The 24195-nt window shown below is 37.3% G+C and overlaps 1 protein-coding gene across 9 annotated transcripts in view; it reads left to right on the forward strand.

Moving 5' to 3' along the window:
• Positions 1-24195, forward strand: part of DOCK3 (dedicator of cytokinesis 3) — a 578190-nt gene that overhangs the window by 359808 nt on the left and 194187 nt on the right. For all 9 annotated transcript variants that reach the window (XM_059161016.1, XM_059161023.1, XM_059161018.1 and 6 more), the window contains exon 6: positions 13533-13681. In XM_059161016.1, the coding sequence (XP_059016999.1) occupies positions 13533-13681 (149 nt within the window). The remainder of the gene's footprint in view (positions 1-13532; positions 13682-24195) is intronic.

The raw sequence follows: 24195 nt of genomic DNA on the forward strand, positions 1-24195 counted from the left end.
AAAGGAAACAAAAGCGAAAATGAACTTTTGGGACTTCATCAAGATCAAAGTCAACAAAACAAAGAGGCAACCCACAGAATGGGAGAAAATATTCGCAAATGACACTGATATAGCAGCATTATTTACAATAGCTAAGAGAGGGAAGCAACCCAAGTGTTTATTGACTGATTAATGGATAAAGAAGATGTGGGGTGTGTGTGTGTGTTTATATGATTATATATTTATATTTATATATATATTCATATATATACATACATACACACAAAATGGAATATTAGCCATAATAAAGAATGAAATCTTGCCATTTTCAACAACATGGATGGATCTAGAAAGTATTATACTAAGTGAAATAAGTCAGTCAGAGAAAGATAACATATGATTTCACTTATATGTAGAATTTAAGAAACTAAGCAAACAAAGAAAAGAAGACAAAGGAAAAGATTCTTAAATATAGAGAACAAACTGGTGGTTACTAAAGGGAAGGTGAGTAGAGAGAGGGTTGAAATACATGTAGAGGATTGAGGGTATTTTTATCGTGATGAGCACTGAGAAATGTATAGATTGTTGAATCATTATATCATACACCTGAAAGTAATACAACACTGTATGTTAATTACAGTGTAATTAAAAATTTACAAATAAATTTATCAGCAAACTTTTCATAATATATTGTTTTTAGCAGTTTGCTTGTAATTTTGCTTTTATAAATAAGTCCCTAAAGAAATTTATCTAGGGTTGGTCATTATTCTTAGTCTATTCAACTCTAGTACATGGTCAAAAAGTGTATCAGTGCTATGAGCCAGACCATGGATAGTTGTGAGTTTACCACATAATTATCTTCTTGGAGGGATCTTTCTTTTTTTCTTTTCTTTTTTTTTTTTTTTTTTTTAATTTTCAGCATAACAGTTTTCCTTGTTTTTGCACCACATGCAGTGCTCCATGCAATCTGTGCTCTCTCTAATACCCACCATCTGGTTCCCCCAACCTCCCACCCCCCACCACTTCAAATCCCTCAGATTGTTTTTCAGAGTCCATAGTCTCTTATGGTTCACCTCCCCTTGGAGGGATCTTTCTAGTGAGCCAGATAACCTTGCCTAGGTAACACACCTTTGCATTACTATTTGTGAGTCTTAGTCTTTTAAAAATTATTATTATGTTATGTTAGTCACCATACAGTACGTTATTTGTTTTTGATGTAGTGTTCCAAGATTCATTGTTTGCATATAACACCCAGGGCTCCATGCAATATGTGCCCTCCGTAATGCCCATCACTGGGCTAACCCATTCCCTACCCCCCCATCCCCTCTAAAACTCTCACTTTGTTTCCTAGAGTCCATAGTCTCTTATGGTTCATCTCCTACTCCGAGTCTTAATCTTTTGATCCTTATTAAAGAAATGGAGCTGTGCTGATAGAAAGAAGTGGAGTTACCTCTTCTCTTCTCTCTACCAGCCTGGAAATTACAAAAAATTAGGAGGCGCACAGGATGGCTGCTTTGAATAATGTAGAGGGCTGGGTATACCTGTTTGTGTGATTTAGAGTAATGGTTTCTAAACTTTTTTTTTAATTTTTAATTTTTTATAAACATATAATATATTTTTATCCCCAGGGGTACAGGTCTGTGAATCGCCAGGTTTACACACTTCACAGCACTCACCAAAGCACATACCTTCCCCAATGTCCATAACCCCACCCCCCTTCTCCCAACCCCCCTCCTCCCAGCAACCCTCAGTTTGTTTTGTGAGATTAAGAGTCACTTATGATTTGTCTCCCTCCCAATCCCATCTTGTTTCATGAGAAGAATAAGCCAAACTTTATTTTTATTGTGTACCATAACCATGAAAATATTTTCTTTTAACATGCACGTGTGTGCACACACACATATACTTACCTATAAATTATATACATTTATATTGTTATGTTAAACATGTAAAATCAGTACAAATAAATTTTAAACATCAGAAAGATTAAATAATAATTTTATGTAGTTTAAAACCAACATTCTGTTCAGTAAATACCATCAGTAGTATGTCATTGATACATCAAAGTCAGAGAATTATGGTATTAAATGTTATATATAACCATATACATTTTAATGAGAATAACTTAATTGAAAATGCTTTATTTTTTATTAAATTTTTGGTTTTATACTTCATGATGCAACAGTCAGATGGTGGCCCAGTGAGGTCAAACCTAGTACTTATCTTAATTAAATTAAATTAAATTTAATTTAATGCTTAAATTGTTTCTCATATTTTTGAAGAAAAAAATTGAAAATAGCTTCTGTCTACCTTATTCAGAATAGCATATTCTTCAAAAGTAAAGGTTCATCTCATTGAAGATATAAAACTTCTTCATATAAAAATTTTTAAAAGCAGGCAAAAGTAAACAATAATTTTTGAAAGCTATATACATAAGTAACTAAAATAAGACAAAACAAAAGGATACAAACAGGACTATGGGTAGCTGTAGGAGGTTGAAAAGGATTATTATTAGGGATATGCACATGGTAAGATTCCAGGGCAAAGGCCAGACATAGTCTCCCAGCAGAGGTGTCATGGTCATATTTTGGAAGCATATTTGGAAGCATTGGTGATGTTTGGGAGCCAAGACCAGGGCAGAGTATCTTTTGGAGGAGGGACAAGAATTGCTTGTATACTTAAGAGCACTTACTAAGTTCCAGGCACAGTTAATACCTGTAACAACCCCAGAGAAATGCTCTCTTTTTGTTGTTTTTGTTAAAATAATGAAGTAACCAAAGTCAAGGAGTTTAGTAAATTTGCCTAAGACACCACAGTTGACAAGGTTGAAGCAGAAGGCCACACATTCTGACTCCAGAACCAATACCCTTACCCCCTATGGTTTATTGTCTCTATGTTAAAGAATTATGAAACTCAAGAGCAAGATTCAGTAGTAGGAAGGCAGAAGATTGTATGGATAAATTTTACAGTGATTTTAATGGTCATAAACCTGAGGGGTAAATAGTAAAGGGGGGGGGGTAGGGAATAAATAGTTTGTGTTTTTTGATTAAAGTTTCCAACTGTTTTGTTTATTTGGTAGGTAAGACAGAGTCATCTAAAAGGGCTAGAGCAAACAGGGGCAGGACTTAGCACAACACAATACCATTATGCCTTTGGGATTATGGCCTGATGTGAAAATACTGTTTGTGATGCATCTCTAGATAACTGGATGCAAATGTGCACTTTTTGCCTTTTCTCTTCCCTTGCTGCAGCAGGGTGAGTCATATCCTGAAGGCTTGGTTGGCAGGGTAGCTGCTATCATTCCTGCCTTGTATGTACTGTCACTAGAGTGTAAAGGCTGTGAATGAACAGATACTATGCTGTAGTCAAGAGACAAGCTTTCTCTGGGGCATTCTGCTGTGAAATGTGTTTCCTTTCTCATCTACTCTGGCAAGGAGATATATAAATGGTCTTGCCTTTTTGTTTATTCTGACAGGGAATCACTGCATTATTTCATGTTTGGTTTTATTTGTTAATATTTAAAATAATAAAATAATAAACATTGGTGAAGGCTGGATTGAGACTCAGCTTAATTTTGTGACTCAGAGCAATCCACTTGGGATAGAAGGTATAGGAGGACATTTTATGGTACGGGTTATTTAATTTCATATTTTAAAAAATATCAAAGATATATGTATATATGGTTTTAAAAATCATGTTTTAAAGACATCTGGGCTTTTAATGGAAAATAGTAGTTCTAGGCCCTATCTCTCCCCATTCCTGATTCCCACTGCATACATGTTTTATACAGTTCTTTTAGCTATTTCTTCTGACAGTTCATATTTCTAAACAATATTCTTTTAATATATATATATTTTTCTATTTTAGGTATCATTTCATGATCTCCTAGTATATAAGATGAGAAATTAGGTTCTCAATGTTCTTTTCCATATGTATAAACTCTTCCCTCCTCCAAGATTTACTAAATAGTTACCTTACCATTTTGTTGTGGGTGCTGAATCAAAATGTAATTGCCACTATGCCTTTATAACTACTTTCACACCTGAGTCACACAGTGAACTAAGGTGATGTTTCCTTTCGTGTATAACTTTGGTTTTTTTTTTGTAGTTAATAATTGTTTCTCTTTTCATTTGTTTTGTTTCCTCTGTTTTCAAAGTCTTAACCTTCTGGCAGAAATGAAAATCTCCTTTGAGTATGTTCAAACACTTTAGGTAATTTACCAGTTTAATTTTTTTCTCAGTGATACCTTGTCTGGAACCTTCCAACCTCCTGTGTTAAATTGGCCTTACAATTTTCTTTGCCTTTTTCCTAGGTCCCTCTGTCTCCCAGATTAAATCAATGTCATCTTAATTCTTTATTAACTTCCTAATTTGATGAATCATTATCTGTGTAGCTTCCTGAGAAAAGTATATGGAGAATTTTTTAAAAATTTTGCACACTTGAAATGCCCTTACCCTTAGTTTGGTTGATAGTTTGGCTTGATATAAAATTCTTGGTTACAAATAAACTACAGAAGTTTTAAAAACGTTCCTTCATTATGTTTTAGCTTCTAGTGTTGTTTTTTGACAAGTCCAATGTCATTCTAGTTCCAGACTCTTTTATTGACCAAGTTGTTTTTCAGGAAAGATTCTAGGATCATGTCTTTATTCCCATTTTTCTGCCGTTTTACAACAGTTTGTCTTAGATCTTTTTCCCTTGATTATGCTGACTACTCAGTAAGTTCTATCATCATAGAAACTCATTTCCTTTAGTCCTGGAACATGTTTTGTATTAGTTCCTTGACAGTTTCTTCCCATCTGTTTCCGTAGATTTTGCTTCCTATAATTCTTTATTAGAATTAGACATCCTGAAATGGTTCATTCGTTTTCTCCCCAATTTATCCATTGTATTGCTTTTTTTGTTCTATTTTCTGGCAGAATTCCTCAACTTTCTAATCTATCAGTTTTACTGAGTTTTGCTTTAAATTACATCAGTCTTATCTTTAACTTCCAAAAGTTCTTTTGGGCTCTGGATCTTTTTCTCCTTTTCCATTAAATCCTCTTCTCATTTCATGTATGTAGTGTAATCTCTGTGCTCTCTGAAAATACTAATTATTGCTTTTTTGAGATTTTCTTTTACTTCTCACATTGTTTCTGTTTCTCCAGTTTCCATTTTTCTGATTGTTTTGGTCTCTTCATGTTGTAAGTTTAGTTCATTATATGCTATTCTTTTCTATTTATATTTAAGAATGAGGCATTAAAGAGTTACCAGAAAGCTCTGTGAATGGTGCTAGTATTGACTAACCAGTGGACATTACTATAGGTGATCAAAGAGGAGCTGAATTTTTGTGGGAGAAGGAGAGCAACTATCAGTATTTCTGAGTCTTTTCCTCTGGGCCAAATTTTTTCCTAGTGAGAAATATTGCATATTCCTTCCTAGGAAGGTATAAGCCTGGCTGTCAACATTTTGGGACTTCATTTGGGAAGGGAACCAGGGGTCCCATTGTTTACTACATAATCTTTACTTAATTTCCCTACATTGAACATCATCAGTTCTGTTTGGTGCCTCCAATGTATAGATATTGCTTCAACCACTGTAGAGAGTAAACTATCACATGGAAAAAGGTATTCAACAAATCAAAACCACAATGAGATACCTCCTCACACCAGTCAGAATGGCTAAAATTAACAAGTCAGGAAATGACAGATGCTGGCGAGGATGCGGAGAAAGGGGAACCGTCCTACACTATTGTTGGGAATGCAAGCTGGTGCAACCACTCTGGAAAACAGCATGGAGTTTCCTCAAAAAGTTGAAAATAGAGCTACCTTACAATCCAGCAATTGCACTACTGGGTATTTACCCTAAAGGTACAAACATAGTGATCTCAAGGGGCACGTGCACCCGAATGTTTATAGCAACAATGTCCACAATAGCCAAAGTATGGAAAGAACCTAGATGTACATCAACAGATGAATGGATAAAGAAGATGTGATATGTGTGTGTATACACACACACACACACAATGGAATACTATGCAGCCATCCAAAGAAATCTTGCCATTTGCGACGATCTGGATGGAACTAGAGGGTATTATTCTTAGCAAAATAAGTCAATCGGAGAAAGACAACTATCATATGATCTCCCTGATATGAGGAAGTGGAGATGCAACATGGGGGATTTGGTGGGGTAGGAAAAGAATAAATGAAACAAGATGGGATTGGGAGGGAGACAAACCATAAGAGATTCTTACTGTCACAAAACAAACTGAGGGTGACTGGGGGGAGGGGGGAGGGAGAGGGTGGTGGGGTTATAGACATTGGGGAGGGTATGTGATATGGTGACTACTATGAAGTGTGTAAATCTGGCGATTCACAGACCTGTACCCCTGGAGCTAATAATACATTATATGTTTATTAAAATTTTTAAAAATTAAAAGAAAAGAAAAAGAAAAAGGTATTCAGAGGAGAAAGCCTGGCAGAATAGAGTTAGGGATAAGGAAGTGAAGGTCTTACAGACTTTTATTTTTTAATAGAAAAAAATAGACTCTAACTTTTTTACTTTAGAAAACTCTATTTCATCTTTTTGTTTTTAATTTTTTATTGAAATTCTAGATAGTTAACATACAGTGTAATATTAGTTTTATTTGTACAATTTAGTGATTCAACACTTCCATAATAGCACCAGGTGCTTATCACAGCAAGTACACTTCTTAATCCCCATCACCTATTTCACCCATCCCCCACCCACTTCCTCTCTGGTAACCATCAGTTTGTTCTCTATAGTTAAGAGTCTTAAAGACTTTCAATAGACTTATAACCAGTTCTGTTTCCATTCCCCAGGTACACACTTCAGACCCACCACACACACACACACAAACACACACTTTCAGGGGTTCCTGGAACCTCCAATCCCTGAGTCTTTCTGTATAGATAATAGACTTGGTTCTTATTGATTTCCCTCCAACCCTCTCACCCTCCCCAACTGTATTCTTCCCTCCTTGTCCCCAGACCTCAGTTTTCAGTCTTTTAATTTTCTGCCAAGTTGCTACTTTGCCGCTTTTATCTTCAGTATTTGAAGGAAGGAATAATTGTACATGGGGAGGACTGGGGCTGGTTTATTATTGGTCTCTATATGTAAGAAAAGGTGTCTCCAGGGGAAAGATTAAATGCTGTCTTTAAGCAGAGGTTTGTTCTGTCTTGTGTAGAATGGCTACCTATGAGCCTGAGAATGCCTGAGCTGTCCCCAGCCCACTATCAGGTAAATTTACCCTGTTCAGCATTGTGAATGGGTGCCCTTGACATCAGCAACTGCCATCTCTGATTTTGGTATCACTAATAATTTCTTTACCTTTCACTTGACTATGTTCCCTTCTTATCAAGATTCTTACCTGCTCTAGGGAAAGAATATGATCAGCTTATTTAAACTAAAGTAGAAAGAATTTTCTAAAGTCTTAGCTCTCCTGCAAATACTTGTGTTATGAAAGAAGATTGACACTACAAAGGGTGTCATTTTGGTTATCTTTAAGTCTGTGAGGGAGGATATGTTTGGGTTGAGAACGGATTGGGTTGAGAAAGATATCCTGGCCCCTCAGAGGTGGAGGAATAAACATGTATGCCAGGCAAATAGATTGTATTAGGTACACCCCCATATTTGTGAACAGGTTAAAAAGAAGTTCCACATTGCTGCTTTGCATTTTTATTTCTTTCAAATATGTACTTCAAGATCATTGTGAAATAGCTTAGACTTAGATACTATTTTGTTTCACAGAAATTTCTTTTGAACTCAATTTCAAGCTTGCCCAGCTATGTTGTGGAACAACCTAAAATGACAGTCTAAATTCCTGGGCTTAAAGATATTTTTGGCAAAGGAGTCATTGGGGTTGCAAGTACTGCATTTTAGATATTTTTATATTACACTGGGATGACTTCTAGAGCTCCAATGTATAATGTAAACAGTTTGAGTAGGATTAGAGGTTACTTCATGATAAGAGACTTTATTTAGCAGGGATTAAAAAAATACTGGAGGTTTTTTTTTTTTTTTTCAAGATTGTTAATGTATTTATTTGAGAGAGAGAGTGAGAGAGCAGGATTGGGTAGAGAGGCAGAGGGAGAGGGAGAAGCAGACTCCCCGCTGAGCAAGGAGCCTCATGCAGAGCTCCAATCCCAGGACCCTAGGCTCATGTCCTAAGGCGAAGGCAGACACTTAACCAACTGAGCCACCCAGGTGTCCCTAAACTCAAGTTCTTAATAATTTGTTTGTTTTCAAACAATAAAGTGAGAAAACAAGCCATCTCCCCATATATAAATAAAAGAATGTGTAAGAAGTAAAACAAAACAGAAAGAGATGGGGAATCTGCTCTTAATAACTTGAGCTTTAGATGCAGTGTTTAACTACCATTAAATTGGTCTGGACTCTAGGAATCAAACTGAGGGTTACAGAAGGGAGAGGGTGATGGGATAGGGTAACTGGGTGATGAGTATTAAGGAGAGCATGTGTTGTGATAAGCGCTGGGTGTCGCACACAACTAATGAATCACTGAACACTACATCAAAAACTAATGATTGGAAGGGGAGATGAACCATGAAAGACTGTGGACTCTGAAAAACACTTGAGGGTTTTGAAGGGGCGGGGGTGGGAGGTTGGGGGAACCAGGTGGTGGGTATTAGGGAGGGCACAGATTGCATGGAGCACTGGGTGTGGTGCAAAAACAATGAATACTGTTAGGCTGACGATTGAGCCCCTTGTGTCAAGCTCCATGGTCTGTGGGAAGTCTGTTTCTCCTTCTCCCCTCCCCTCATGTTCTCTCTCTTCCTCTCAAATGAATAAATAAAATCTTTAAAAATAATAAAATCTTAAAAATATAAAATCAGGAGAATTAAAACTTACATTTTTTTTCCTGAAGAGTTCCAGAGATTCTTTCACAGTGATGAGGCAAATTCTGCTTGGCATGTAGTTGCAGAGTAGTTTAATTATTCTAAATTTATAGTTTCTGCTGACTGTTCAATATACTTCCCAAACATTCTGTGACTGTTCTTGACAAATATTAGACTATAGAGCTTTTGGAGAGGCTGAGCATGTTGCTAAGATGGACTATAGATTTTTTTTCTTTTTGTTCTTTTTCTTTTTAAGTTTTCCTGCTTTTATTTTAGCTTGACAGGAACTAGGAATGATTGTGCAGGAAAGTTAAACCTTACCATCAACCTAATTGTACTGTTATTTTAATCTACTGAGGAGCAGGATCCCCAATAGAATAGGATTGTTCAGCCTGAGGGGGGCATTCAGCTATCCTGTGGTGTCAGGTGATCCTAGGTAAATTGTGTGCTTTGCGGCTGGTTGCTCCAGATAGCTTCCCTTGATTGGAGTGTGTCTGCTGGTAGCAGATAACAAGAGTGCAGTGTGGTGTCATAGCAGCACTGGTGGAGCAACCTCGAGTGCTAAGGCCTCTGGTCAAAGAGGTTGTTAGGTTGGACTGGAGAAAGAAATTAACACTGCATTGGTTGTAGTAATTGTTCTACTTTCTCATTATGTGACCCATTTCATTCTTAGTGCAGCGTTAGCATTCCCGGCTTCATATAATTAAAAATAATATCTGATTTTTCTATTTGGAAAAAATACTGTACAGTTTTTCCGATTATCTACATGACAAACTATCCCAAACCTTAGTATTATTTATTATATTTCATACTTTTTGGATAGAATGAGCACAGTTGGGTAGATTTCACATAGGGTTTCTCATTCTGTTGCAGTCAGATTTAGGTAGGAGCTGCAGTCCCCTGAAGGTTCTACTGGGCTAGGCACAGCAGCTAAGATGGCTCACTCATACAGCTGGGACAGCTTACACTCCAGTGAGTGTCTCCTTGTGGCCTCTCCATGCAACATTAGCTTTTCATAGCAGGATAGCTGGATTCTGAGAGAGAACCTCCCAGAAGGAGTGTGTATTCCAAGGGTTAGGAGGCTGAAGCTGCCAGACAAGTGAAGGGCTGCTTGTAGAACTACCTTTAGCTCCCTGGGCTTGTGTTTGATAGGTTAGAGCATTCCCAGGGACTGCCAGATTCAAAAGTGTGAAGAAACAGATTCCATCTCATACTGGAGGAGTGTGAGGGTCACATTTTTGCAGAATAGTACGTGGGAGAAATTGTAGTCATCTTTGGACAGTATAATCTGTTAAAAACTCTTTATTAATAAATGTTTAATTCTTTAAAAGACTATATTAGTATATTCTGGCATTATTATTGTGTATGTGTGCATGTATATGTTACATAAATATTTTGTGTATGTGCATGTGGTGTATATTTGTGCATAGATGTACATGCATACACATACATATATCTACATACATATTTATCTTTTGTTATCAATATACATCATTATACTTGGCTTTAAAAAATACACATAACTATACTTTTAATTAGTGTTCACAAATCTCAAAATCATCTGTCAGTTGAACTACCTATCTCCTGCTGAGATTGTGTTACTACTCCCTCTGAAACTGTTTTACATCTTCTCTATTCTCAAATCTCCAACAACCCCTCCCACCCTATTCACTCTCAACTGATTAACTTACTTCTTATTTTCTTGAGAATAAGGCACCCAGAAGAAAAATTTAGTTCTCCTGTCACCCAATATCCCAAATGCCTGTGCCATTATCTGAATTGTTTGTGTCTCCTCTATGACAATATATAGACTAGTCAACCTAAACAGAGCCTCCCTTTTGACCTGGGACCCATCTCTTCTTGGCTACTAAAGGACTTAACACCTGTATCATCAAATTTTTTCTCTTTATTAAATCATTCCCTTCAGCATAAAAATAGCCAGAAATTTTGTCTCATTAAAAAAAAAAAAAAAAGCTTCCCTGATCGCACAACACTGTTCTACTACCTCATTTCTGTGCTTACAGTTAGCAAAAATTCTACAAAAGAGCTGTCTGTACCCTATTCCCATTCCCTTCTCTCCCATTACTCTTGAATTAAAAACTGCCCTTATAGAAGTCAAGGATGGCCACCACAATGCCAGATACAGTGGCTAACTCTCAGTAATAAATATAAATAAATTAAATTAAATAGAGATTTTATTTAACCTCTCAGTGCATTTCACAGTCTTCCCTTAAAATCCTATTATATTTAATACATTACTGCTTTTCCTGTCATCTCACTGCTTTTTCCTTCTTAGTTTCCTGTGCTAGATACTCCTCGCTTTCCTGGCCTGTAAATGTTGGAATTCAATGTCAAACCTAGCATGTCCAAATTGAACCTTGTTTCCCTCCTCCAGACATGCTCCCCAGGCCAGGCAAAAAGAGTAATCCTTGTCTCCATTCATATCCCACATCTAATCCATCAGCAGGTCCCAATAGCTCTATGTACAAAACATGTCTAATCTCCAAGTCCTCAAAGTTTTACATTACCATTCTTACCTTTCTCTAATCAACTGTCATCCTGTTGATTGCTGTAATAAATGGCTTTCTGACTGGATCCCCTGCTTTCCTCTTTGCTTTTTCATGGTCTATTTTCACTCAGAGTGATGCTTTCAAGCTTTAAGTCCTATCACATCAGTCTTCTGCTCCCTATCTCCAGTGGCTTCCTATCTTGCTTGGAATGAAAGCCTAACTCTTTCACATGGCTTACATAAAAGTCCTGCCTAATCTGGTCCCTGTTGTCTCTCTGACTGAATCACCACGACTCTCCCCTCTTGTTCAATTTGCTGCAGGTGCACTGACCTCTCTGTTTTCCATGAACATGCCAAGTTCACTTCCACAGCAGGGCATTTGTTCTTGCTGTTTCTTTTGCCTCTAAAGTTTCATTTTTTTTTCAAGTTTTCATTTGAATTCCAATTAGTTAACAGTGTAATAAACTCCCCAGTTTTCCGAAATACTGTCCCCTTATTTCATTCAGCTTCCTACTTAAAGTTCTATTTCTAAAGAAGTCTTTCCCTGACCACCCTACCTGAAGCAGTACCTGCCCCCATGCCCCAGTGAATCCACCACTGGCCACCTTCTGACTCCACTCTGCTTTAATTTTCTTTTTGGAACTTATCACCACCATTATGTATTTGTCTCTGGTCCATCTCTGCTCTCTAGAATGAAACCACGAAGTAGGGTCTTTGGATCACAACAAAGTGATAGCGCCCATCAGGTGCTCTATAAGCATTTGTAAATCAAGTGAATGAATAAATGCTTATGTGTGTATGCAATAGATTACTGTGTGTGGTTTGATGGGAAAATAACTTTCTATTTTAAACTTAGATAGGTGGCCCTGTTTTATCAAAAATGCATGTCTTGGAAGCAAAGACCACATTGCCTTTATTGCTTACCTTAAGAACTCAATTTTCCAGATGATATAATTTTCTTAGGCCTTGTGTGCCATCAAGGCACTTAACTTTTCTCTGTGTGATCATCAAGTGAAGAAAGGACCACATGCTATTTGAAATGATGTCATTAGAGTGCATGATTCCTAAGGTCTTCTACTTAAAAATAATTTCTCTATGAGTTGGGCCTTTAAAGGTCTCATGCTCCGTTAGATGATTTCTAAGTAGCATGATGTCCTGAATGTTTTAATTATAAGATCACTGCCACCTAAGTATATTAGCTGATTCTGCAAGTTTGTAGTTTGCTTTATTATTAATTTTATTTATAGTTCCTTTACTTAAGCTTATTTTGGCAAGGGTCTTTTTAGGGGAATTTCCAGGTAGAGGCTTTCCTAACCCTATGGTACAGGTTGATCTGACCTCAAAGAGTATTCTTTGTAATTAAATTACATCCTAAGGCTTTTAATTATCATATAAAATCATGCTTCTCTATAACAGAAACAGAAACCCAACATTTCTAAATCAAGATTGCACTTGTGAAAATAAGACTTTAGTTTTAAAATCTATATTCTTAAGTAAATCTTTTTCCTCAAGCATCAACTGTCATGGCATTTACATTTTTTTACCTATAAAGTTTGAAACCCCTATGATAGCCATAATTAAATTCATTAAGATGTTTCTACTTAATTCTTATAAGGTGACACTTTTTGTTAAACTTAAAAGAGTAGAAATCTGTGACACTAGGGACACATATTGTTTACAAAAGCTAATTAAAACTGATGAGGCCTGGAAACCTGGAGTGAATGTTACTGTGGCTTTTTATTGAAACCTTTGTTCCTTTAAAGTAGGGCAAGGGATTCTCTCTCTGCCCTCCCCAACTTGAGTATCCCTCTTAGAGAAATCAGAGATATTATACATAGGAACTTATGACAGAGGGAACAGCTCTAGGTTCCTGTTTAACTTTCTGTTCTATTTACGTTTAGTAACTCCGATTTACTGGAAAATGAATTGTCCAGAATGGAGTAGAGATAAATGGTACTTTGCATGATCCAGATCAATTATATTACTCATTATATGTCATTATATAGAGATTTTTACACAGTAGAAACTAAGGACTTTGTTTTAAGATTCTTAAATATGCTCCTCTTTACATTGCCTTTTTAAGAGGTTTAGAGAAATGAACACTTTTCATAGTTTAACTATTTCTCTTTCTTTTTTCATTCTCTTTCCATATCCCTTTTTCATTTCATCCAACACCAAAAATGCCCTTTCAGAAACACAAAGTAGATCTTTTCTACAAGCTACGCCATGTGATGAATGAACTTATTGACCTTCGAAGGCAGCTACTGTCTGGTCACCTTACTCAGGATCAGGTGCGGGAGGTTAAGCGGCATATCACCGTGCGCCTGGACTGGGGTAATGAGTAAGTATGAATATCATTTGGGCATTTCAGTTACATTTATGTTAACTCAATTCTTACAGAGTTTGTACCTGATCAAAGCTTCTCTTTAGTGATGAAAAGACATTGTTATATTCTCCATCAAGCTTTGATCATTTTTACTGACTAGTTGTTTCTTTTAGTTTAGCAAAGGACATTCACTGGCTCTATACATTGAAACTCTCTTAGTCTTTATTTTCACTTCTGGAAAATTAAATAATTGGACTGCATTATCATCTGAGGTCTCTTCCAGCTCAAAATCCTTGATTCCAGATCAGTAATCAGAGTATACTTCTGTTTCATCTTTTTGTATCTTTATTTTTTCATGTGAACTCTGTGTCTTTTACATTTTATAGCCATACAATTAATCTGAATAAGCATACACTACAAATGAGACCTATCTACATCTGTACTTCAAAATATTCTTAACTAATTTGTCATTTAAAAATAATCCTGCTATAGTAAATGGAATTGATTCTCTAATTTCCCTTTCTGTAGTTTCATTGTTAGTGTATAAGAAAGCCACTGATTTCTGTACATTGACTTTGTATCCTGCCACATTGCTGAATTGCTGTATGAGTTCTAGTAGTTTGAGTGTGGAGTCTTTTGGGTTTTCCATATAAAGAATCATGTCATCTGGGAAGAGAGAGAGTTTGACTTCTTCATTACCAATTTGAATACCTTTTATTTCTCTTTGTTGTCTGATTGCTGTTGCTAGGACTTCTAATACTATGTTGAACAAGAGTGGTGAAAGTGGCATCCTTGTCTTGTTCCTGATCTCAACGGGAAGGCTGCAATGAGGGGTTTGAAGTGGCGGGGGAGTGGGAGGTTGGGGTACCAGGTGGTGGGTATTATAGAGGGCACGGATTGCATGGAGCACTGGGTGTGGTGAAAAAATAATGAATACTGTTGTGCTGAAAATAAATTTTTAAAAAATAGTCCTGCATTTATGCAGTAAGTATGATTCTTCGCTGTTTTCATAGTATTCTAAGACGTTGGCATAGGAAACTAGAGCAGATAGTATTCAAATTTTATTTCTTCCTAGGTATAAAACTGATATAATTCTGAAGTGATTTTGTTTCATTATGTTAAAGTTAAGTTCTCTGAACTTTGAAGTGACTAGGTCACTTCCTATTTAAGATATACATACATCTTAAATATATTTTAGTGCAAGTCTTTATCTCCTCCCCCTCTCAAGACATCACTGAAATGATAAAAATAAAAAGAATGGTAGGGGGCCCAGTAATAAAGAGGATATATGAAATCATTGCTAGAAGCTGGAAAGTATTTAGAGTATTTAGTGATGGAGGAAGCCCCGTATATGTGAAAGAACGTTTAGCTAATGAAAGAGCTGTTCTGCCCTGCAGTTTGCAGAATCACGGAGGATAGGAATGTGCCTCGGTACTTTGGGGGTATTGCTTAAAATTATATAAGAGGACTAACCCACTGCTATGAGTAGAAAGACTGGCATCCAGGTATTTGTTTCCCCTTCAGATAAACAAACACAAAGACAGACTGTCTGGGGAGAATTGGGCAATAAGAATGTGCACTGGAACCTTATTGCAAAGCTCTCCATATTGTGCCATTTAAGGGTTCCAAAGTATAATGATCAGATCCCTTCTACTTACTGCAAAGAGAAGCTTGCTATTCACCCACTATATGCAAGAACTCCCCATGTTTCTAGTGTCTTTTAAATTGGGATAGACAATTCAGTATCACCAGGTGTTTAAAAAAAAAAAATCTTTCAACAGGGAAGAGAGACCAGGATAAGCAAAAATACTTTGCCCCCAGGAAATAACCTGGCTCCAAAGACACCTAGAGATTAATAAAAAAAAAACTTCTTTAAAAAAAAAAAACAAAAAACCCTCTGTGCATCCTCAAAGAGAATTAAGACCCATTATGTAGAAAAATATATGCCGAAAAGGTAATGGAGAATGGGATTTCCAAAATAAAGCATTCAAGATGAGACCAGTAAGACAATTTTATGTTATCTCTGAGAAAATAAAAGAAAAAGATGGGAAAGGTTGAAGAAAGAACAATACAGAGGTTTAATCGGGGGGGGGGTGTGTCTCACATCAGATATTATAATTTCTGGGGAAAGAACAAAGACAATAAAGAGGAAATTCTAAAAAAATGATAGAAGAGAATTTTCCAGAACCAAAACGCCAGGAGTCTCAGTTTGAAAGTCCACCAAATACCTAGTATAAAGAATAGGGGGAAAAATCCAAAACCCACAATAAGGCCCTTTAAGATATTTCAGTATTCAGGGATGAAGAAAAGATCCTAAAAGGTTTTCCAATAGGAAAACAAGTCTTTCTTTTCTTTTTTTTTTTTTCTTTAGATTTTATTAATTTAGTTGACAGAGAGAGAGAGAGAGAGATCACAAGTAGGCAGAGAGGCAGGCAGAGAGAGAGGAGAAGCAGGCTCCCTGCTGAGCAGAGAGCTTGACACAGGGCTTGATCCCAGGACCTGTGCTTATGACCTGAGCTGAAGGCAGAGGCTTAACTTACTGAGCCACCTAGGGACCCTGAAAACAAGTCTTCTTAAAAAAGAATAAGAGTTACACCAACCTTAAAAGTTTTTTTGGTCACAGTGGATACTAGAATATAGTGAAGTAAAATATTCAAAATTCTGTTGGGAAATGGTTTGCCAGCCAGGATTTTATGAAGAGCCAAACTGTCTAATCAAGTGGAAGGGCCAGCCAAAGCCATTTTAAAGTATTCATGGATGTGGAAGTGACTTTTGATGGCCTCTTTCGTTTCTTTTTTTTAAATTTATTTTTTATTTATTTTCAGCATAACAGTATTCATTATTTTTGCACCACACCCAGTACTCCATGCAATCCGTGCCCTCTCTAATACCCACCACTTGGTACCCCGACCTCCACCCTCCACCCCTTCAAAACCCTCAGATTGTTTTTCAGAGTCCATAGTCTCTCATGGTTCACCTCCCCTTCCAATTCCCTCAACTACCTTCTCCTATCTCCCCATATCCTCCATGCTATTTGTTATGCTCCACAAATAAGTGAAACCATATGATAATTGACTCTCTCTGCTTGACTTATTTCTCTTTTTTTTTTATTTTTAATTTTTTATTATCATAGAATGTATTATTAGCCCCAGGGGTACAGGTCTGTGAATCACCAGGTTTACACACTTATTTCACTCAGCATAATCTCTTCCAGTCCCATCCATGTTGCTACAAAAGTTGGGTATTCATCCTTTCTGATGGAGGCATAATACTCCATAGTGTATATGGACCACATCTTCCTTATCCATTCGTCCGTTGAAGGGCATCTTCAGACTGTGGTTCTTTCCACAGTTTGGCGACCATGGCCATTGCTGCTATAAACATTGGGGTACAGATGGCCCTTCTTTTCACAACATCTGTATCTTTGGGGTAAATACGCAGTAGTACAATTGCAGGGTCATAGGGAAGCTCTATTTTTAATTTCTTGAGGAATCCCCACACTGTTCTCCAAAGAGGCTGCACCAACTTGCATTCCCATCAACAGTGGAAGAGGGTTCCCCTTTCACCACATCCCCTCCAACACATGTTGTTTCCTGTCTTGCTAATTTTGGCCATCCAATGTGGTTTTAATATATCTCAATATCTCAATGTGGTTTTAATTTGAATCTCCTTGATGGCTAGTGATGATGAACATTTTTTCATGTGTCTGATAGTCATTTGTATGTCTTCATTGGAGAAGTGTCTGTTCATATCTTCTGCCCACTTTTTGATATGATTGCCTGTTTTGTGTGTGTTGAGTTTGAGGGGTTCTTTATAGATCCTGGATATCAACCTTTTGTCTGTACTGTCATTTGCAAATATCTTCTCCCATTCCGTGGGTTTCCTCTTTGTTTTGTTGACTGTTTCCTTTGCTGTGCAGAAGCTTTTGATTTAAACAAGAGCCCAGGACCTGAAGGATTCCCTGAGGAATTCTACCAACTTTCAAAGAAGAAATAACACCTATTCTCCTGAAGCTTTTTCAGAACATTGAAGCAGAAGAAAAGCTTCCAGACTCTTTCTATGAAGCCAGCATTACCTTGATCCCCAAACCAGGCAAAGGCCCTACCAAAAAGGAGAATTTCAGACCAATATCACTGATGAATATGGATTCTAAGATTCTCAACAAGGTCCTAGCAAACAGGATCCAACAGCACATTAAAAAGATTATCCACCATGACCAGGTGGGATTCATCCCTGGGCTACAAGGATGGTTCAATCACTGTGATAGAACAAATTAATAAGAGAAGAGAGAAAAACCACATCGTCCTCTCAGTTGATCAGAAAAAGCATTTGACAAAATCCAGCATCCATTCCTGATTAAAACGCTTCAAGGGAACATTCCTGAACTTCAAATCTATCTATGAAAGACCCACAGCAAATATCATCCTCAATGGGAAAAAGCTTGCAGCCTCCCGTTGAGATCAGGAACACAACAAGGATGCCCACTCTCACCACTCTTGTTCAACACAGTATTAGAAGTCCTAGCAACAGCAATCAGACAACAAAGAGAAATAAAAGGTATCCAAATTGGTAATGAAGAAGTCAAACTCTCTCCCTTTGCAGATGACATGATTCTTTATATGGAAAACCCAAAGACTCCACGCCCAAACTACTAGAACTCATACAACAATTCAGTTATGTGGCAGGATACAAAGTCAATGTACAGAAATCAGTGGCTTTCTTATACACTAACAATGAAACTACAGAAAGGGAAATTAGAGAATCGATTCCATTTACTATAGCACCAAGAACCATCAGATACCTGGGAATAAACCTAACCAAAGAGGTAAAGTATCTGTACTCGAGGGATTACAGAACACTCATGAAAGAAATTGAAGAAAACACAAAAAGATGGAAGACCATTCCATGCTCTTGGATCGGAAGAATAAACATTGTTAAAATGTCTATACTGCCTAGAGCAATCTATATTTTTAATGCCATTCCGATCAAAATTCCACCAGTATTCTTCATAGAGCTGGAGCAAATAATCCAAAAATTTGTATGGAATCAGAAGAGACCCCGAATCGCTAAGGAAATGTTGAAAAACAAAAATAAAATGGGGGGCATCACGCTACCTGGTTTCAAGCTTTACTACAAAGCTGTGATCACCAAGACAGCATGGTACTGGCATAAAAACAGACACATAGACCAGTGGAACAGAGTAGAGAGCCCAGATATGGAACCTCAACTCTATGGGCAAATAATCTTCGACAAAATAGGAAAAAATATACAGTGGAAAAAAGACAGTCTCTTCAATAAATGGTGCTGGGACTACTGGGCAGCTATATGCAGAAGAATGAAACTCGACCATTCTCTTACACCATACACAAAGATAAATTCAAAATGGATAAAAGACCTCAATGTGGGACAGGAATCCATCAGAATCCTAGAGGAGAACATAGGCAGTAATCTCTTCGATATCAGCCACAGAAACTTCTTTTCAAGACATGTCTCCAAAGGCAAAGGAAACAAAAGCAAAAATGATGGCCTGTTTCTGAAGGGACTTAAGAATGTGTTCTTGCAAAAGGGGAAGAGCAAATTGGGACAGAGAAAACACAGAATCTTATCAAGTCAATCCAACCCAGAGTGGATGCTGTTCATCTTTAGAAAAGAAAAAAAAAAAAAAAAAACCCTAAATTAGCTATTTGTGGCCTTTTTGAAGTGACAGCATCCTATCCTTGTTTGTTTCATTAAATTACACCCTTTCTTGACTTTCAGTAGGATTGCTTGGCACACATCACAGACACCTTGTATAATATAAGGTGACTTCAGGTGTACCATAGATCAGATAGTATTCTCTAAATCTAACTCTGGGCAATAAAAATCGGGCAAAATACTGGATGTTAGCTCACAGCATAGCTACTGATTCTGTCTCCTCAGCCACAAACAGTATCATATTATAAAATGGCATTATCCCATTTGTTTAATAAATTAATGATAGTAATAATTGCAAGAATAACATTACTATGTGCCAAGCAAATTTTAAACTTGAAATGATGATACTAAGTTGTATGTAAGTCACTATGTTGCAGTTGCACTGCAGTTGTGCATACCTGTAAATGAAGAAGAGAAATATTCAAGAAATATCAATATCTCTTTGTAATAAAACTTGGAGAACAGACCAATCAGATTTTGCAGTCAAATCTGAAAACTTATAAGTTGATGGCTTAGAAATGGTTCAAATTATATTTGCAAAAGGCAAAGACCATAATAATATTTATCAAGTAAATTGCAGTTATCACACCTTCATTAATAACTTTTTCTCAGGAAAATGTATATGTGTGTTGAGGAGGAGTATTTATATGTCCATTGTAATAAGTATAAAAATCAGGGATGTAGTTCCATTCCCTTCCCTTCTTTCCCTTCTCCATCTCCCCTCCCCTGTTCCTCCTCTCGCAGCTTCTCTGAATCATTTTCCCTCTTTTCTCTCCTCTACTCCACTTCACTCCTCTCCTACTCTTTCTTTTCTTTCCATTTTTCCCTCTATTACCAGTGGAAAATATAAAAACTTGTATAAGAACTTTGTACATCTATCATTATTAAAGAAAACAGACCTATTGCCCCCAGAATTGATAGGACTATCCTCTGGTTCTCACTTGAACTAACCCTTTAAAAAATTTTCCTTCTTACTTTAAAAGAAAAGATGGTATACTGTAGAAATAAAGCCACTTTGTACATTAGGTTATGTAAAGGAGACTTGTTCCATATGGTAGCCCAGCACTGATAACTGTATCCATTGTTCTGTTTTATGCCCTGAGAGTTCCACTCTTCTTATCTCACCACACTTCTATAAGTGCCATAAAACTCTGAAGCTTAGCATATGTTGGCATGTGGGAGATGAACAATCAGTGTTTGTGGAATTATTTTTATGTTTTAATTGATGTAAATAAATATTAATCATATATTATTTTAAACTTTTATGCCTTTTCAATAACCCCTTACACAGACATGATAGCTCTGCCCTGTCAGAACCTATTTCAGAAGCTATTAATAACAGTTATTAATTATTGAGTACATCTACTTGTGTAATTGTGGCAAGTGCATGACCTAACATATGCATTTTTTCCAAACATATATTTAGTAAAGAGAGGGAGGGAGCACATGTGCGAGTTGAGGGAGGGGCCAGAGGAGAGAAGCTTCAAGCAGATTCCCCACGGAACACGATATGGGTGTACCACAACCCATATGATCATGACCTGAGCTGAAGCAAAAAGTCAGATGCTTAATGCATTGAGCCACCCAGGTACCCCAACATATGCATTGTTATAATGAAATGCTATTATGCTTCTCCAAGACAAGAGTTCTCTTTTACCTGATGGGGACACTAAGCCTCCAAAGTACTTTTTCCATTGTTGCATAGTGAGTGGCAGAACTGGTTTTTATACCCAGACTTATTCCAAAGTCTATATACAGAAAGTAGAATAGAGGTTATGAGGCAGGGTGCAGAAATAGGAGTAATTGTTCAATAGGTACAGAGTTTCTGTTTGCAATAATGAAAATGTTCTGGAAATAGTGATGAAGGTTGCACAGTATTCTGGATAGAATTAACACCAATGAATTGTACACTTAAAAGATGGTTAAAATGGCAATTTAAAAATAATTTTTAAAAAAAAATTTTAAGAAGCAATGTGCCCCAGAGCTTGAATCTGAGCACACAGACAGGCTTCCATAAATAAATAAATAAATAAATAATCACCTGCCCCCCCAAAAAAGGTAGCTTTTGTATTATACCTATTTTACCACAGTTTTCTAAAAGCTATAAACAAAGAATTAGTGCAGAATTTTAATTATAACTCAAAATCTGTTCAGTACAAACTAGGTTTGCTTCATTTTTAAGTCAATGTACTCAATTAGACCTTTAATTAAACTTGTACTATTAAATGTTTACCATTAGCTGTTTAAAAAAAGAATTCTTATTTATTTGACAAAAAAACCTGAAGAGCCCAGAATTAAATTTATATGGCTTATACTTGTTGGCCTGTTTACATATGTGCACATTCATTCCATAAGTAAAAATTTAAAAATTATATCATGTAAAAATCAGTACCTAAAATGTTGTATTCTTATATTTTTAGAAGCTGAAATATGGGAAGGGCATAAAACGAAGTTGTACTCAAATGAACTAGCCATTATCTCTGTATAAGTCTCCCATTCAAAGACTATGTCAGTTAATTACATCCTCACCAATGGAGTTTAATTTTATTTTTTCAGTGTTCCAAGATTCATTGTTTATGCACCACACCCAGTGCTCCATGCAATATGTGCCCTCCTTAATACCCACCACCAGGCTCACCTAAAACCCTTCCAAAACCCTCAGTTTGTTTCTCAGAGTCCATAGTCTCTCATGGTTCATCTCCCACTCTGATTTCTCCCAACTCACTTTTCCTTTCCTTCTCCTAATGTCCTCCATGTTATTCCTTATGCTCCACAAGTAAGTGAAACCATATCATAATTGACTCTCTGCTTGACTTATTTCACTCAGCATAATCTCTTCCAGTCCCGTCCATGTTGATACAAAAGTTTGGTATTCATCCTTTCTGATAGAGGTATAATATTCCATTGTATATATGGACCATATCTTCTTTTTAAAAATATTTTATTTATTTATTTGACAGAGGTCACAAGTAGGCAGAGAGGTAGGCAGAGAGAGAGAGGAGGAAGCAGGCTCCCTGCCAAGCAGAGAGCCTGATGCAGGGTTCGATACAGTCCCCTGGGATCATGACCAGAGCCAAAGGCAGAGGCTTTAACTCACTGAGCCACCCAGGTGCCCCAAGACCGTATCTTCTTTATCCATTTGTCTGTTGAAGGGCATCTTGACTCTTTCCACAGTTTGGTGATTGTGACCATTGATGCTATAAACAGTGGGGTACAGATGGCCCTTCTTTTCACTACATCTGTATCTTTGGGGTAAATACCCAGTAGTGCAATTGCAGGGTCATAGGGAAGCTCTATTTTTAATTTCTTAAGGTTTCTTCACACTGTTTTCCAAAGTGGTTGCACCAACTTGCATTCCCACCGACAGTGTAAAAGCGTTCCTCTTTCTTCACATCCTCTCCAACACACGTTGTTTACTGTCTTGTTGATTTTTGCCATTCTAACTGGTATAAGGTGGCATCTCAATGTGGTTTTGATTTCAATCTTTCTGATGGCTAGTGATGATGAACATTTTTTCATGTCTCTGTTAGCCATTTGTATGTCTTCATTGGAGAAGTGTCTGTTCATGTCTTCTGCCCATTTTTGGCATATTATCTGTTTTCTGAGGGTTGAGTTGGAGGAGTTCTTTATAGATCTTGGATATCAGCCCTTTGTCTGTAGTGTCATTTGCAAATATCTTCTCCATCCCGTGGGTTGCCTCTTTGTTTTGTTGATTGTTTCCTTTGCTGTGTAGAAGCTTTTGATCTTGGAGAAGTCCAAAAATTTCATTTTGGCTTTTGTTTCCTTTGTCTTTAGAGACGCGTCTTGAAAGAAATTGCTGTGGCCAATGTCAAAGAGGTTACTGTCGATGTTCTCCTGTAGGATTTTGATAGATTCCTGCCTCACATTGAGATCTTTTATCCCTTTTGAGTTTATATTTGTGTATGGTGTAAGAGATTGGTCAAGTTTCATTCTTCTATACATAGCTGTCCAATTTTCCCAGCACCATTTATTGAAGAGACTTTTTTCCACTGGATATTTTTTCCTACTTTGTCGAAGATTTAAAACAATTTGTCTAGCCTCTGCTGCCGCTTCAGGGAGCAGCCAAGCGCCGGGACCCGCAGTCCATGCCAGCCGTGCTGCCAGGCCCAGAGCGGGGTACTAGCAGCGAGTAGCGCCTCCAGCGCCCTCTGAGCACGCTCGCTTAGGGACCGTGTGGTGGCAGACAGGACCAGGGAGGTGGCCAGGGCGGCACCCAGGCGCCTGCAGGCGGGCAGGCAGGATGTGCAGGGAGATCTCCACAGGACTGTTGGAGCTGCTGCAGGGCTTCACGGTGGACGTGGCGAGGCACCAGCCTGCGGACCCAGCCCTGCAGCTGGCTCTTTGCTTAGCAGGGAGCCTGTTTTCCCCTCTCTCTCTCTGTGTGCCTCTCTGCCTACTTGGGATCTCTGTCTGTCAAATATATACATAAAATCTTTAAACATCAATTAATCAGTCAATAAATGCTGATAAATGCTGTCAGCCCCCAAATCTCTGGTCACTTAAAGTACATACAAAATGAGAAAAAGGAATGTAGATGTTCAAAGAAGAACCATTTTGCTTTTAGAGGTCCTCCTTTTAAAACCCTAGAGAATTTAATTTCCCAAAAAGAAACAAATTCAGAAGGAAAGAAGAGGATGAAAGTAGGCGTCATCAGCGTAGAAACAGATTCTCAATACCAAAAGAACTGTAAACTCCAAAAAGATGCCAACTGTTTTTAAAAAAGATGGCAGACGACTTTAGGTAATAATAACTTTCATGAAGATTGAGGAGGTAGAGGTGGTCGAATTGCTCAGTAGGCACCAAAAGCATGCCAA

Source organism: Mustela lutreola, chromosome 2, assembly GCF_030435805.1.
Source record: "Mustela lutreola isolate mMusLut2 chromosome 2, mMusLut2.pri, whole genome shotgun sequence".
Taxonomy (NCBI): Eukaryota; Metazoa; Chordata; class Mammalia; order Carnivora; family Mustelidae; genus Mustela; species Mustela lutreola.